Source organism: Erinaceus europaeus, chromosome 13 (genome assembly GCF_950295315.1).
Source record: "Erinaceus europaeus chromosome 13, mEriEur2.1, whole genome shotgun sequence".
NCBI classification, from domain to species: Eukaryota; Metazoa; Chordata; class Mammalia; order Eulipotyphla; family Erinaceidae; genus Erinaceus; species Erinaceus europaeus.
The window spans coordinates 49,168,590-49,184,072 of NC_080174.1; the positions used below are offsets into that span (position 1 = coordinate 49,168,590).

The 15,483-nt window shown below is 46.1% G+C and overlaps 2 protein-coding genes across 5 annotated transcripts in view; one reads left to right on the forward strand and one right to left on the reverse strand.

Annotated features, from left to right (window-relative positions):
• Positions 1-10,714, reverse strand: part of YARS1 (tyrosyl-tRNA synthetase 1) — a 42,840-nt gene extending 32,126 nt beyond the window's left edge. For all 3 annotated transcript variants that reach the window (XM_060205801.1, XM_060205800.1, XM_060205799.1), the window contains exons 1-3: positions 10,518-10,714; positions 2,830-2,976; positions 2,211-2,386 (exon numbers count right to left, since the gene is read on the reverse strand). In XM_060205801.1, the coding sequence (XP_060061784.1) occupies positions 2,211-2,386; positions 2,830-2,976; positions 10,518-10,574 (380 nt within the window). In that variant the 5' untranslated portion in view covers positions 10,575-10,714. The remainder of the gene's footprint in view (positions 1-2,210; positions 2,387-2,829; positions 2,977-10,517) is intronic.
• Positions 10,715-10,861: 147 nt separating this feature from the next.
• S100PBP (S100P binding protein) overlaps positions 10,862-15,483 on the forward strand; it is a 29,179-nt gene continuing 24,557 nt past the window's right edge. Inside the window, exon 1 of one of the 2 annotated variants that reach the window (XM_060205802.1) lies at positions 10,862-10,995. The gene's annotated coding sequence lies outside the window, so the exon portion shown is untranslated. The remainder of the gene's footprint in view (positions 10,996-15,483) is intronic. The other variant, XM_060205803.1, reaches the window with a different exon arrangement.

The following is a 15,483-nucleotide window of genomic DNA, read 5'->3' on the forward strand; positions in this document are numbered from 1 at the left end:
GTAGCTAGCATAATGGTTATGTGAAGAAACTCTCATGCCTGAAGATCCAAAGTTCCAGGTTTAATCCCCCGCCTCATCATAAGCCAGAGCTGAGCAGTAATCTTGTAAAAATAAATAAAAATAAATAGAAAAAACTTACATCTCAACAACTCTGTTAAGCTTTTTTTCTTTTCTCCCTCCAACTCTGTGGGCTACATCCTACACTGATTTCTTAGTACTACTATCCTGCAAATCTCTCTTTCTTCAACCGTGTTCAACTCCTATGAGGAATTAATCTCATTTATTGGAAGTTTGTTTTGTGGCACTTTAAAAATTACTTTAATGGTTGACTTTTACAACATTAGCATTTCTTTTTTAAAGTACATTTTGATGTATTATTAGATACAGAAACTGAGAGGGGAGGGAGAGACACCGGAATCCCTGCTTCACCACAGGGGCTTGCAGCCCGGCCCCTGGGTTCTGTATCATGTGTGCTTAACCTGGCCCCACATCACTTCTAAAACTTCTCTCTCTTTTCCTACCAGGGTTATCTCTGGGGCTTGGTGACTGTACAATGAATCCACCACTCCTGGTGACCATTTTATCTCCCTTTTATTTGGATAAAGTGGGGGCAGGGTGGTAGAGAGGGAGATAGACACCTGTAGCACTGCTTCACCACTCATGAAGCTTCCCCTGCACGTGGGGATCAGGGGCTTGGACTTGGGTCCTTGCACTTAGTAGTGTGTACACAACTGGGTTCACCACTGCTCAGCTCCACTTACTTTTTTTTTTTTTTTTGCCTCCAGGGTTATTGCTGGGGCTCAGTGCCTGCACCATGAATCCACTGCTCCTGGAGGCCATTTTTTTCCCTTTTGTTGCCCTTGTTGTTGTAGCCTTGTGGTTATTATTGTTGTTGTTGATGTCATTCATTGTTGGATAGGACAGAGAGAAATGGAGAGAGGAGGGGAAGACAGAGAGGGGGAGAGAAAAGATAAACACCTGCAGACCTGCTTCACTGCCTGTGAAGCAAACCCCCTGCAGGTGGGGAGCTGAGGCTTGAACCGGGATCCTTATGCTGGTTCTTGCGCTTTGCACCATGTGAGCTTAACCCGCTGCACTACCGCCCGACCCCACTCCCACTTACTTCTATTCATATCTAATTTCTGTCTGTTTTGTAATTTCCTCCCTTTTAAATAGATGCAATTCTTTGGCATTTTAGATTTTCCGGCCCTATTTTACCAGAGTATTACTCAACTCTGACTTATGCTGGTGCAGAGATCTTGGAGCCTCAGGTATGAGTCTTTTTTGCATAACCATTATACTATCTTCCCTGTGGCATTTTAGAATTCATTAGCTTTTTGGTAATATCAGAGATATTACACTCATATGTGATTTCTTTTGGGGTCAAATTCTTTTTTGTTTCTTTGTTTTCTTCTAGAAGAGCTAGAAGATTGAACCTGTGATTTTGGAGCCTCAGGCATGAGAGTCTGTTTGCATAACCATTATGCCATCTACCCCCACTCATATGTGATTTCTATCTTGATTCAGTTCTTGGTATGTGCACCCTCCAGTTTCTGTAGGTCTGAAACTCGATAAACATCTCTAAAGACCAGGCGGGTTGCCAACAATATCTCCATCCCCCAGCTCACTTTTCTTGAAGGGTAATGTGGGAATGGGAAAAGCCCATTGTTTTTTGTTTTCTACACCAGAGCATGGCACTGCTCAGCTCTGTCCTATGGTGGTGCTAAGGATTGAACCTGGGACTTCTGGTGCCCCATTCAATCTTTTGATTTCAAGCAAAACTGATTTTAAGAGAAACTCACAGGGTTGGGGATATAGCATAATGGTTATGCAAAGAGACTTTCATGCCTGAGGCTCTCAAGTCCCAGGTTCAATCCCCCACACAGTCATAAGACAGAGTTGAGCAGTGCTCTGATTAAAAAAAAAAAAAGAAAAGAAACTGACTTGTTCATCAATCTGCCATATGCCTAAACTCTTCAAGGCCAAGGACTTCGTGGCTCTGTCTCTGGCAAATATTAACTAGTCAACACAGTTTTTTGATAGGTGAATGACAAAGGACAAAGTGTATATGCATTTTTTAATGGTTTTTAACAGGTAGGGCCAAACAGCTTCTAATTAGACCACATGTAAAGAGTGCTAACACGCTACAGACCTGTAATTACCCTGAAGAGACAGAGAACTACAAGGAGGGTGGATGATGAAGCACTTACTTGCTGAGCTGGTAGTCAGTGCCTTTGACAAATCTGAGTTTCTCCAAGGGCACGCCAATGCTCTCTAACATTGCCTTGATCACATTCTCATAGTAGCTGGTTCGGAGTTCTAGAAGTTCCCACGGAGCCTTCATATTATCCAGGTATGCATGAAGGTCCGCAAACAGAATAATTACCTGGACACAAGACAATTAACCAAAATGTGAATGCATCCAAGTACTTTCAAACTCCCCTCCCGGTTTCTCCTTTGTGAAGCCTCTCTCGGTCATTCCCTAAAGCAATGGTATATGGTATATGACATGGGGTCTTTTTTTTTTTTTAATATTTATTTATTTATTCCCTTTTGTTGCCCTTGTTTTATTGGTGTAGTTACTATTATTGTTGTTATTGTTGTCGTTGTTGGATAGGACAGACAGAAATGGAAAGAGGAGGGAAATGACAAAGATGGGGAGAGAAAGACAGACACCTGCAGACTTGCTTCACCGCCAGTGAAGCGACTCCCCTGCAGGTGGGGAGCCAGGGGCTCGAACCGGGATCCTTACACAGGTCCTTGCGCTTCACACCATGTGTGCTTAACCCGCTGCTCTACTGCCTGACTCCCAATGACATGAGGTCTTACCTCACATCCTGCTTTCAGGAAGTCTGCAATCTTTGACATAGGCACAAAGTAAGCCACGTGAGGTTTGCCTGTGGTTGCCGTGCCCCAGTAGATCTTAAGCTCTCGTTCCTTCAGTATCTCCTTCAGCTTTTCTTCCCCCAGAACCTCCTGTTATAGAAGCAAAAGAGCTGATTTAATGCCCCATTTTGTCCATCCTTTACCCTATGACAAGGAAAGCAAAGGCATATGTCATTGGGAGGTCCAGCCATGTTCTTTTTTTTTTTCCTCCTCCAGGGTTATTGCTGGGCTCGGTGCCTGCACCATGAATCCACCGCTCCTGGAGGCCATTTTCCCCCCTTTTGTTGCCCTTGTTGTAGTTTCGTTGTGGTTATTATTATTGCCCTTGTTGACGCAATTCGTTGTTGGATAGGGCAGAGAGAAATGGAGAGAGGAGGGGAAGACAGAGAAGGGGAAAGACAGACACCTGCAGACCTGGTTCACCGCCTGTGAAGCGACTCCCCTGCAGGTGGGGAGCCGGGGGCTCGAACACGGATCCTTACGCCGGTCCCTGCACTTTGCGCCACATGCGCTTAACGCACTGCGCCACCGCCCGACCCCCCAGCCATGTTCTTAATGCTGAGTGAGAACCAAACTACATTGGTACTGTTGCTAGTACCATTCTAATTGACACTACAGTAAAGGCAACAGGAAATATCCCTCAAGACATTTTTTTTTTTTTAAATGAGAATGATACACAGAGAGACCATAGCACTGCTCAGCTCTGGCATGTGGTGATGCTGGGGATTAAACTTGGGGCCTCAGAACCTCAAACATAAAAGGCTTTTGCATAACAATTATGCTACCTCCCTACCATCCCTTCAAGGAATCTTTACTTCTACTTCATGCCCCGCCTCTTTCCACAGCCAATTCTTGAAATCTCCTGATTTTTTTTTGTCCCCATTCCTTATCTCCTATTTCATTTTCAATTCCATAGATTATTATGCCACTTAAAGTGCTCTGAGTAGGGCAGAGGGTAGATAGCATAATGGTATGCAAAGAGTCTCTCATGCCTGAGGCTCCAAAATCCCAGGTTCAATCCCCAACCAACATAAGCCAGAGCTGAACAGTGCTTTGGTTAAAAATAATAATAATAATAATAAATAAAGTGCTCTGAGTAATATCACAGATGACCTACGCATAGCTAAATTCAGTAAGCATCTTTAGTTCTAAAGTACTCTTCTTTATTGGTCCTGGTTGTTTGTTTGTTTTGCCTTCAGGGCTATCGCTGGGGCTCAGTGCCTACAATACAAATTCACTGCTCTTGGAGGCCATTTTTCCCATTTTTTTTGCCCTTGTTGAAGTTGTCATTGTTGTCATAGCTGTTGCTGTTGGATAGGACAGAGAAATGGAGAGAGGAGGGGAGGACAAAAAGGAAGAAAGACAGAAACCTGCAGACCTGCTTCACCGCTTGCAAAGCAACCTGCCTGCAGGTGGGAAGCTGGGGGCTCCAACAGGGATCCTTACGCAGGCCCTTGCGCTTTGCACCAAGTGTGCTTAACCCGCTGCGCTACAGCCCAGCTCCTGGTCCTGTTTTACACTCTTAGTTTCCATCCTACTCAGGCTCAGATTGCTTTGCAGCTATTCTTCCTCAGCTTAATCGTTAACTATAAACAATCCTTAGGGTCTTACCTCTTTTTTCCTTACTCTTTTGTTTCAATCAGTACTTATGAGCTAATAACTACACCTATATATAGAACCATGCAACATCAATGCAGCTAATTTAAACTTGGTGTGCTCAAAATTAAACTCATGCTTTTGTGTTCGTATCTTACTCCCCAACCAAATTTTCCATTTACAGTTTCATCCCTAGTTCAGTAAATGGTCCTGAAACAAACACAGAGAACGAAAAGAATGTATATTTTAGAATAGCCATCTGAGTGTCTTAGCCACTTTAATTCCTTGTTTCACTAATTTACCAGCATATGTGCAGGTAAATGAAATGCAGGATGTGTTCTTGAACTAAAATAATGACTGTTGGGGGGCAGTAGGGGGAAATAGCATAATGGTTATATAAAGAGGCTCTCCTGCCTAAGGCTCCAAAGTCCTAGGTTCAATCCCTACACCACCATAAGCCAGAGCTGAGCAATACTCTGGTAAAAAAAAATAAATAAATAATAATAATGACTGTCTAGCCCTAGCCTCTACACACAAACCTTTTCTGCACATGTATAAAGGAGAGTGTACTCATGATTATTAATAATCTTAATAGCTTTAGGCTTTTATTTTTATAATCAATTACAAAAGCATAGAAATGTATGTGTGGCTTTAAAAAGATGTATTTGTTAATGAGACAACCAAAGCATCATTCTGGTATATGAGGTGCCGCGGGTTGAACTCAGGACCTCACACTTGAGAGTACAGCTCTAGCCACTGTGCCATCTCTTTGACTTTTTTGACTTTATTTTACTTGGTAGGATAGAGAAACTTAGAGTGAAGGAGACAGACACATCTACAGACCTACTTCACCGCTTGTGAAACTTCCCCCCTGCAAGTGGGGGGCAGATCTTTGCACATTTTAATGTGTGCATTTAACAGGGTGTGCCACCACCTGGCCCCATGTGCCATCTCTTGAACCCCAATGACTTTTTCATTTGTGTATGGAGCTGAGGCCTTGCACAAGTACAACTTTACCACTCCCAGGCCACTTTTTCTTTCTTTCTTTTTTTTTTTTAACCAGAGCAATGCTCAGCTCTGGCTTATGGTGGTGCGGGGAATTGAACCTGGGACTTTGGAGCCTCAGACATGAGAGACTCTTTGCATAACCATTATGCTAGCTACCCTCCACCCCCAGGCCACTTTTGCATCCAGAGAGAGACAGACAGGAGTCAACATAAGGGACCTGGTTGTGTACACATATTAGAATGCACAAGGACCTGAGTTCAAGCCCCAACCCCCCACCTGGTGGGAAAAGCTTCAGCAGGAGTGAAGCAGTGCTGCAGGTATCTCTTTCTCTCTTCCTCTTTATCTCCCCCTTTCCTCTCAATGTCTGTCTCTATCTTTTATTTTTAAAAAAGTGAAAAAGTGGTCCAGGAGGTGGCACAGTGGATAAAGCACTGAATTCTCAAGCATGAGGTCCCAAGTTCAATCCCTGGTAGCACATATACCAGAGTGATATCTGGTTCTTTCTCTCACTCCACCTATCTTTCTCATACAGGTACCTGGGCTACAATTGAGACTTTTTTTTTTGCTGATTTTTGCTCTGTGTACCAATCATTCATGGTGTGTACCCCACCCCATGAATGCACTCTTCACTGTAAAACCAGAACCTTCTTTTCTTAGGAGAGCAACTCTGTCCTCTCATACAGAATGGCTCCCTGTAGTCCCTTTTCCTTGTCCAGCTTCATAAAGTTCTCTTGCGAATACTTTTTTTTTTTTTTTTGCAACCAGGATAACTGTTGGGGCTCCATGCCTGCAGTATGAACCCACTGCTCCTGGCAGCCACTTTCTCCTCCCCCCCACTTCTATTTTTTCCTTGACAGGACAAAGAGAAATTGAAAACGGAGATGGGAAAATAGAGAGAGAGAGAGAAAGAGAGACAGAAGCAGACCTGCTTCATCGCTTATGAAGATATGTATGCTTACCTGGTTGCATCACCACCTGGCCCCCCTCTGTGAATTTTTTTTTCCTTCTTTTCCTTGTCCAGCTTCATAAAGTTCTCTTGCAAATACTTTTTTTTTTTTGCAACCAGGGTTATTGTTGGGGCTCCATGCCTACACTATGAACCCACTACTCCTGGCAACCACTTTCTCCTTTTTTTCCCCCCCTTCTATTTTTTCCTTGATAGGACAGAGAGAAATTGAAAGCGGAGGTGGAAAAATAGAGAGAGAGAGAGAGAGAAGAAGAAGCAGACCTGCTTCATCGCTCATGAAGGTGCTATGTGTGCTTAACTGGGTGGCCCCCTCTGTGAATACTTTCTCCAGGGGGCTGCGAACGCGGCTTTGGGTCTGTAGCAACACTATCACTCATCCAGTGGAATGTTACTCATAAACAGCTTTTAAATCCTCCTACTTTTCTTCACCTTTATACCACCACAGCTCAAATCACAGCTCTTACCAGGATAACTGGAATAGCCCAACCATATCTCTTTTTTTCCTTTCTTTCTAGATTTGAGAGAAAGTAGGAGAGAGAAAGAGAGAGAGAACCAGAGCATCACTATGATACATATGATACTAGGGATTGAACTCAGGACCTCATATCCAAGAGCCTGATGTCTTATCTACTGTGCTAACCCCCAGGCTATCATATCTATTCTTGCCCTCTCTAATCTATGTTCTAAAGGAAGCCAGAGAGGTCTTTTAAAAATAATTTTGGGGGGCCAGGTGGTGGCACACCTGGTTGAGCACACATGTTACAATACACAAAGACCCAAGTTCAAGCCCCTGGTCCCCACCTGCAGGGGAAAAGCTTTGCAAGTGGTGGAGCAGGGCTGCAGGTGCCTCTCTCTCTCCCTCTTTAACTCCCCCTCCTCTCTCTACTTCTGACTGTCTGTATCCAATAAATAAAACATAATAAAAAATAATTTTTATAAAACTTCATTATTCATTAATGAGGGAATCACTCTGTCTCTATCTAAAAATAATTAACTAATATTAAAAATAAGTAAAATCCTATAATCCTGGATTGAAGGCTGGCCTTGCATCTTCCAAGTTCCTATTTGGACACTTGGAGAGCTCTCACCACTCTAGGGAAGATCTATGATTTATCCATTAAAAGCTAAGTGAACTGGGGCCGGGTGGTGGCACAGGCACCTGGTTGAGTGCACACGTTACAGTGTACAAGGACCCGGATTCGAGCCCCCGGTACCCACCTGCAATGGGAAAGTTTTACGAGTGGTGAAGCAGGGCTGCAGGTGTCTGTCGCTCTCCCCCCTCTCAATTTCTGACTGTCTTTAGCCAATAAGTAAATAAATAAAGATTATTTTAATTAAATAAATAAATAAATAAATAAAAGCTAAGTGAAGTCACTGTAACTCAGCAGGCAGGATATATGCTTTGCAGATCAGAGCACTGAGTAAAACCCAAGTGATTCCCAGCACTGAGTAAAACCCAAGTGAGTCAACACCACCAGCTTTGTTCATAGCCAACATTATTTTATGGACAGTGCTTAGGAAACGAAAGGTCTGGCTGAGGGGAAGCATGTAAGAATTTATGGTTAAGACCAATTTGTGTAGTTGACTGGAGCATAATACTCTTGACACGAGAAATTCCATTTTGTGGACTGTGAGTCATTTTTTTTAAGAGCTGGCTGTATAATACCATACAGAGGAGGTGAGAAGAGGATTATCAATGGGACCCATAATGGGCACACCTGGAGAAAAAGCCTTATCAGAGATAAACAGCAGAGGAGCCCACTGGTGACTAGGGATGCCTGTTAGTGAATACTTTATACAGATTGAGAGAAGATCTAGAACTTTGGCTCTCTTGCACTGATGAAAGAACATGCTGCTTGTGATTGCCAATTTCATACCCCATCTGAGGGACCTATCTGAAAGTCATGTGACCCTTAAGGACTGCTTTCTCTCCCAGCATACTTTGTAATATATGATTTTGATGTATTAATGTGTGTACATATTAAACCATTAGCTTATTAGTGTGGAATTCCAAGTAAAAGCATTCCAAAAGGCACTTCTTGTTTGGCACTTCCAAACAAGTGCTGTCTGGGGGATCTGGAAGTAAGGAAGGGCAGTGCCCCAAGGACTGCTCATACAAACTTTTCTGTATCTGTAATGATCATGTAACCCTAATGTAGTGAGTACCTAAATGCAGTGAACATGAACTTGTAAAATGTAAGATGGAAAATTCCTTACCCTTTCCCCTTGAAAAACAGGACCTAATCAGTAAGCCACTAATTGTTTACCAAGACCCCGCATACAGGCAAGGCTTATCAGGACCTTTGCACAAGAAAACTGTTTACCAGAAGGTTGCAGCTGATGGCGGGAAGATGTGGTGACCCTACCCTGGCCAGGTTTTATTGGTTGTGTGGTTTTGCAATGTTTAAAATTAGCCTGCGCTTTGCTTTGAGTGGATCCCACTTTTTGCTAGGTTTGAAATGATTGGATTCCGCGTTTTCTATAGCATATTATTGGATATAGATTGATAAGGTGATGCATTCCCCCTCCCTGAGTGTATTCAGAAATCCTATAAATTGTGTGGTTTGAGCCTTGTTCGGGGTCGAGCTGGTGGACTGCTGACAGTCACCACTCGGCCCAGATTCGAATTCGTGAATAAACATCTTTGCTTCCTTGCAGTGGATGGTGGTTTGATTTTTGCTCGCTAACATAAAACAAGTGTAACTTTAGTGCAACTGCATAGAGTGATAAGACAGAGACATAGGTGTGCATTAGGTAAGACATCAACCGGTACATGGCCAAAGGAGATGTAACTCTGAAACCAGAGGCAAGCTAAGTATAAATAGAAACTCAGAAACCAGGTAAAGCAAGCACATTCTACCATTACTGAATGGCATGCTGTCAGCGTGCTCCTCTAGCCTCAGTAATTAGCTTCCAAGCTGGTTGCACCAGCAGAACAAAGGACTGCCTCCTGGCAACACAGCCGGTGGTGACCAGTTAGTGAGCCGTGCCTGCTGCCTGCGTACAGATATTAAGTAAGGAGGGGGCTGTCGGTTTGGCTGTGTGCTGTATGAATTGTGTGATCTTCCTATGGCATCTAAAATAAGTAAAAATCATTGTTTTACCCCGACACGCTCTAAGTGAGTCCTTTGCTCAATTCCTATGCTCACGACAGCATCCCAGCCTCTGTTTGGGACATAAAAACATGCTCTTGACAGTGGCAGCCTCGGCGGTGGTAGCACGTTGGATAAAAGGTTGAACTTTTTTTTTTAAGGCTGGTCTGTTCCTAAGCAAACAAGTCAAATGTACAGCACCTCACATGATGATAAAGTCTATGTGCAGAAATAACAACTGAATGATAGAGCAAGGGATAAGACAGTTCTGGAGGCAGAGGGTTTGCTATTTAAGTCAAGTGATCCAAAAAGGCTTGCCGGGACATTGTAACACTACTAGGCAGAAGCCTGGAGGAGGCAAGGAAGGGACTGAGCATTGTCAGCATTTACTAAGTTCCTGACCTGCACTAGCAGCCTTCTCTCCCAGCCACAGTGCTTCTTCTCCCGTCTGGTCTCGACCGCCTACCGCGCTCCCCCCATCGCCCCCTCCCCCGGGGTGATTCCCGCCCCGCCGCTCTGAAGGGGACTGAAGCGCTCTTCCACTTCCGCCAGGGCGCAGTTCAAAGGTCGCTTTCTCAGCCTTCCCCGACACTCCCGCTGCCCTCTCCCCTCAAAGCTGCACGAGGGATCCCTCCCAGTCCCCGTGTAACAGCTGGGCTATGGGCTCTCCTTTGAACGTTTGAACCCAGCCAGAGCGCGGGTTCCTCACGCACCCCAGAGCCGAGCACCGCGCCTGAAGCCCAGTAGGCCGGAAGGTGTGGACGCCCCGGATCTAAAGTCGGGTGCAACCCCGGGGAGCCGCGCACGCGAGGCGAGCCCACTGTGAGCCCTATGGGGGCCAGGTACCCGCTCCCAGAGCCGCTTGTGCACCGAGGCCCCGACCCTACACGATCAGGACCCGGCTCAGCATCTGTCGACCTCGGATCCCCAGTCTCCATGTCCAACCCCGAGGCTAGCCGAGGCACGACCTGTAGGTTCCGGGTGATAAGATGCAGCTTCTCTTCAGGGCTCGGGGCGTCCCCCATGGCTCCGCCGACACTATGTCTCGCACTCCGCCCGGCACCCGCGCCCCCTCCTCGGTCGCCGCCGCCTGCAGGGAGCTGTCACGCGGACACGCGGGTCGAGTTAGGTTGCATCAGATGAGTTCGTTGCTCGCCTAGCTCGGCCTGGATCCTTCACCGGCAGGGAAAGAGTCGAGAGCCGAGCGAGTCGATGAGACGAGAGGGGGCGGGGCCATTGGGCGTGAGTAGGCGGTGTCAGGGCCGGGCGCGGCCCCCCCCCAGGGGCGGGGCGTTTCCCTGCCAATCACTGTCCCTTGCCCGCCCCCTCTGCCCGGTGCCAGCCGGCTGCCTCCGGGTGGAGGAGGTCTGGGAGGGGGCGATAAAATGGCGGCGGGGGCGGAGTGAGGCGCTGTCGTTCGCCCTGGCTTCGGCCCGGCTTTCCGAGGTGAAGAGCAGGAGGGACGAGGGGGTTCGCGTTCCTCGCCGAGGAGGGGTGGGGGCGCCTGTTGCTTCTGGGGGGGCCGGCACGCCGTCCGCCCCGTAGAGAGGTGGGGAGGCCGTCGCCCTGCTGGCGGCGGGGCTGGTTCCGGTTCTGGGGGTGATGGCGGCCCGCAGGGGGAGTGTCCCTGCCCCCACCTCCTCGTCGGCGGCGCTGGGGAGACGAGGCTGTTTGGTCTCCCCGAGACGGGCCCCCCGTCCGGGCTCCGAGGCGGCGGGGGCGCGGGCGTAGGTGGCCGGCGTCGCCGTCTCCGCGGAGCCCGGGGGGGGGGGGAGTGCCGGGCTCGGGGCCTGTGAGCTGCGGGCGCCCCCCGACGGGGCTGCGGCGGGCAGCGAGCCCGCGCTTCGGCTGCCTTCCGTGGGGAGGCGGGACTGCGTGCGGGGCGGGGGCCCTCGCTCCCGGGACCCCGCGTCTCCCCGACCCGGGAGGCTGGAGCCTGGGGAGGGCCGGGAGGGCGTCGGCTCCCTACGCGCTGCCCCGAGCTGAGCCCCCACTTCCGTAGAGGTTCGTTCCAGGCTCCAGCTTGAGCAAACCTGTCTGAATTATTTTATATTTGCATACAAACAGATTGAGAGGGAAGGGGCAGCTAGAAAGGGAGGGAGACAGACACCTGTGGCACTGCTTCCTCGCGTGTGAAGTTTCCCCCTTGCAGGTCGGAACTGAAGGCTTGAACCCAGGTCCTTGCGCCGGGTGATGTAGGCGCTCAACGCGGTGCGCCACCGCCTGGCCCCCCGTAAGTTAATTTTTAAAACGTTTTCTCTTAAAAGCTGGTGGCTGCCGCTTAGCCCCCGTGGAAAGAGAGTCCTGGCACCCGTGTAGGATGAAATGTTACTAAGAACAAGTTTCCAGCACTGAGTTTATCTGTCCTGGTGTTTGCAGCCATCTCAAAGGGAGTCGCAGAATTCTGACATTTCAGCTCATGTTGCTTTCTTCTGAACATGATGCCCGTTTTAGGGAGTGGGAGACCCTACTTGGGTGCCTTTTGTGCTCTGTGCCTCAAGTCAAAAGGCCAGTGGAAAAGAATTATTTTCTACCGTCCATTGAGAATAATTTTTGCCTTTGGTCATACCTATCGGATCCAGCTTGGCAGTGGTCCTTCAGAGGGGTGTGGGGTTGTGTCTAATGTTGGGATTTTAGTGGCCTGAATAAAAGGGCTTTGTGCTGTAAGGCAGGTCTTCTTAGCTACAGTAAAAATAGTAATGGAACCAGTTTCTGAGGTTGCAAACTAGGAGGTTAGAGAACAGAGCGAGGGGGTGGCAAACTGAAGTATGAAGAAGGGGGTGGACAGGTGAGAGAGACTTGGAAGGACAGAATAGGGTCACAGAAGGGATGGGAAGTAGAGCAATTAAGAGAGACTTTGAGGTTGGGGAAAACAGTCTTGTTAAAAATAAAGGGGGTGGGGCAGGCGGTAGCGCAGCGGCTTAAAGCGCACATGGCGTGAAGCGAGCCCCGGCTCCCCGTCTGCAGGAGGGTTGCTTCACAGGTGGTGAAGCAGGTCTGCAGGTGTCTTTCTCTCCCCCTCTTCTCTCAGTTTCTGTCCTATCCAACAGCAACAACAGCTGTGGATTCCTAGTGTAGGCACTGAGGCCCAGCAATAACCCTGGAGGCTTCTTCTTCTAGCAATAAAAATAAATAAATAAAGAGAGCCTCATATTTTAGCTGGAGGTTATAAGAAAGGCTGGTGATTTAAGTAAGTGACGTACAGAAATACTAAAGCTGTCTTGTGGGACTTGAGAACTTCAGTTTTATCTGTTTTCCCTCCTCCCTTGCAAATTCATTAAATACCAATTTTCTTCATTAGTATCGGATTTTAGATGTAGAGTGCTTTCCTAAATGTCCCCTTAAGTCATCCTCATGATAGTCTGTTTGAAGTTAATTAATGACAGTATGATTGAATACTAAACAAAAGAGAATAGAGTATACTGGATAATTTCTTAACAAGGACTAGGGGATTATCCCTACCACTTCACCAATCTTTTCCACTACATTTCTCTGTTCAACACTCTTCAGTGGCTGTGGAGGTGGTGATGGTGGGGTGAAGTAATTACAGCCACCATTTATTTAGCTTATGTATTTATTCCTGTGATGTGCCAAGTACAAACAACCTGTAAGAGGTGGGTATTGTGGGTCACAGACACCTGGATTTCTCTGGTGACCTTTTCACAAAACACAGCCAGTTTAATTCTACGTCTAGTCCATGTGAGGGTTGTGAACTTTTTTTTTTCCAGTGCCTCCAGGGTTATTGCTGGGGTTCTGTGCCAGCACTAAAAATCCACTGCTCCTAGAGGCTATTTTTTCCATTTTATTTGATAGGGCAGAGAAACTAAGAGCAGGAGAAAGATAGGCAACTGTAGACCTGCTTCACTGCTTCCAGAAAGTGTTTTATCCAACACCCAGGGAAGTGGCTGGTTCTGATCCTTTCCTGGGTCCCTGCACTTTGTACTATATGCACTTAAGCAGCTGCACCACTGCTTGGCCCCCAAGGTGAAGAACTTTTCTTCAGTCTGTCAAACTAGGGGAAGGAGTCCCAAAATGAAATTGAGCCTTTCAATACACAGTATACAATATTTTGTTTTAAATAGTAAATTGCATCAAAAAATAAATGATTTAATATACTTACAAGACATAGCAACTATTAGCAATATATGGATCTTATTTGAGTATAGATATTTTTGACCTTGAAAAAATATGATATAATTAGAATTTTGAACCTGCATATTATGATAAGGAATTCTTGTTATTTACAGGTGGAATAATGCCTTTGATTTGCTTCAAAATAATCTGGTAAAGGGAGGATAGAAGATTAGCTATGAGTTAATAATGAATATTGTTGTTAATTTTGTATGTTAAAAATGATAGGGGATGGGAGACAGCTCACCTGGTAGTGAACATGTTACCATGGGCAAGGACTCAGGTTTGAGCCCCTGGCCACCACATGGGAGCGCCTGCATGGGGGGATTTTCATAAACGCCGATTGAACTCAGGACTTTATGCTTTAGAGTCCAACACTATCCACTGTAGCACCTCTGAGGCCACCAGTTCCATTTATTTTGTCCAGGAGGGTACAATAGCATCTTTTTTAATTGAAAAGTAGTATTCCGTTAAATATATCCCTCCCTCCCTCCCTCCCTTCCTTCCTTCCTTCCTTCCTTCCTTCCTTCCTTCCTTCCTTTCTCAGAGCAACCCTGGTTGCTCAACCCTGGTTTAGAGTAGTGCTGGGGATTGAACCTGAGACCTCTCAGGGCCTCAGGCACAAAAGTCATTGCATAACCATTATGTTATGTAAATTCCCTTTATCCAGCTATCTGTCAGTGGGCATTTATGTTGCTTCCATACTTTTGGCCATTGTGAATAGTGCATCTATGAACATAGGGCTGCATAGATCTTTTGGAATTAGTGTTTTCATGTCCTTCAGATATTTGCTTGGGAGTGGTATTTCTAGATCATAAAGTATTTTCATTTATATTGGTTATATTTGTGTGAAGACTTTCCATGCTGTTTTCTGTAGGGGCTGCACCAGTTTGCATCCCCCATCAACCGGTTTCTTTTTCTGCACATCCTTGTCAACACTTCCTGTTTAGTTGATGTAGACCATTTTCGCAGGTGTGAGGTGTTATCTCAGTATTGTTTTAATTTGCATTTCTCTAATGATAAGTGATGTGGAACTTTTTTTTTTCCTTGGTGATTATCTGTATGTCTTCTTTAGAGAATTGTCTACTCAGATTTTCTGCTCACTTTTTTTTTAATAGTTATTATATCTTCAGTGAAAGAGAGAAAGAGACCAGATCACTGCATAGCTCTGACTTGTGGTGCTAGAGATTAAACCTGGGACCTTAGAGCCTCAGGCAGGCACGAAAGTCTTTTGCATAACCATCATGCTGTCTCCCCGTACCTCTGCCCACTTTTTAATTGGGTTGTTTTATTGTTGTTTAGCTATATGATTTCTTTATATTATTTTTATATGCTTTGTCAGCTGTATGATGTGCAAGTATCTTTTCCCAAGTTACTAGGCTCCCTTTTTATCCTTGTGGCAGTTTCTTTCAATGTGTAGAAGCTTTTTTATTTTTTTATTGCTACCAGGGTTATTGCTGGGGATCTATGCCAGCACTATTAATTTGCTGCCCCAGGCAGCCATTTCTTTCTTTTCTTTTGATAGGACAGAGAGAAATTGAGAACGGAGTGGGTGGTAGAGGGGCAGAGAGCAAAAGAGACAACTGCAGACCTGCTTCATCACTCACATTGCACCCCTCATGCAGGTGGGGAGCAGGGACTTAAACCCAAGTCCTTACGCATAGTAATGTGTGCACCCAGTCAGGTGTGCCACTGCCTAGCCCTCTGCAGAAGTTTTTTTTTATATATATATTTTAGTTTTTTAATGAAAGAACGATTCAGAGAAAAAGATACAGACAGAAGGAGAAAGACCAGAGCACTGAT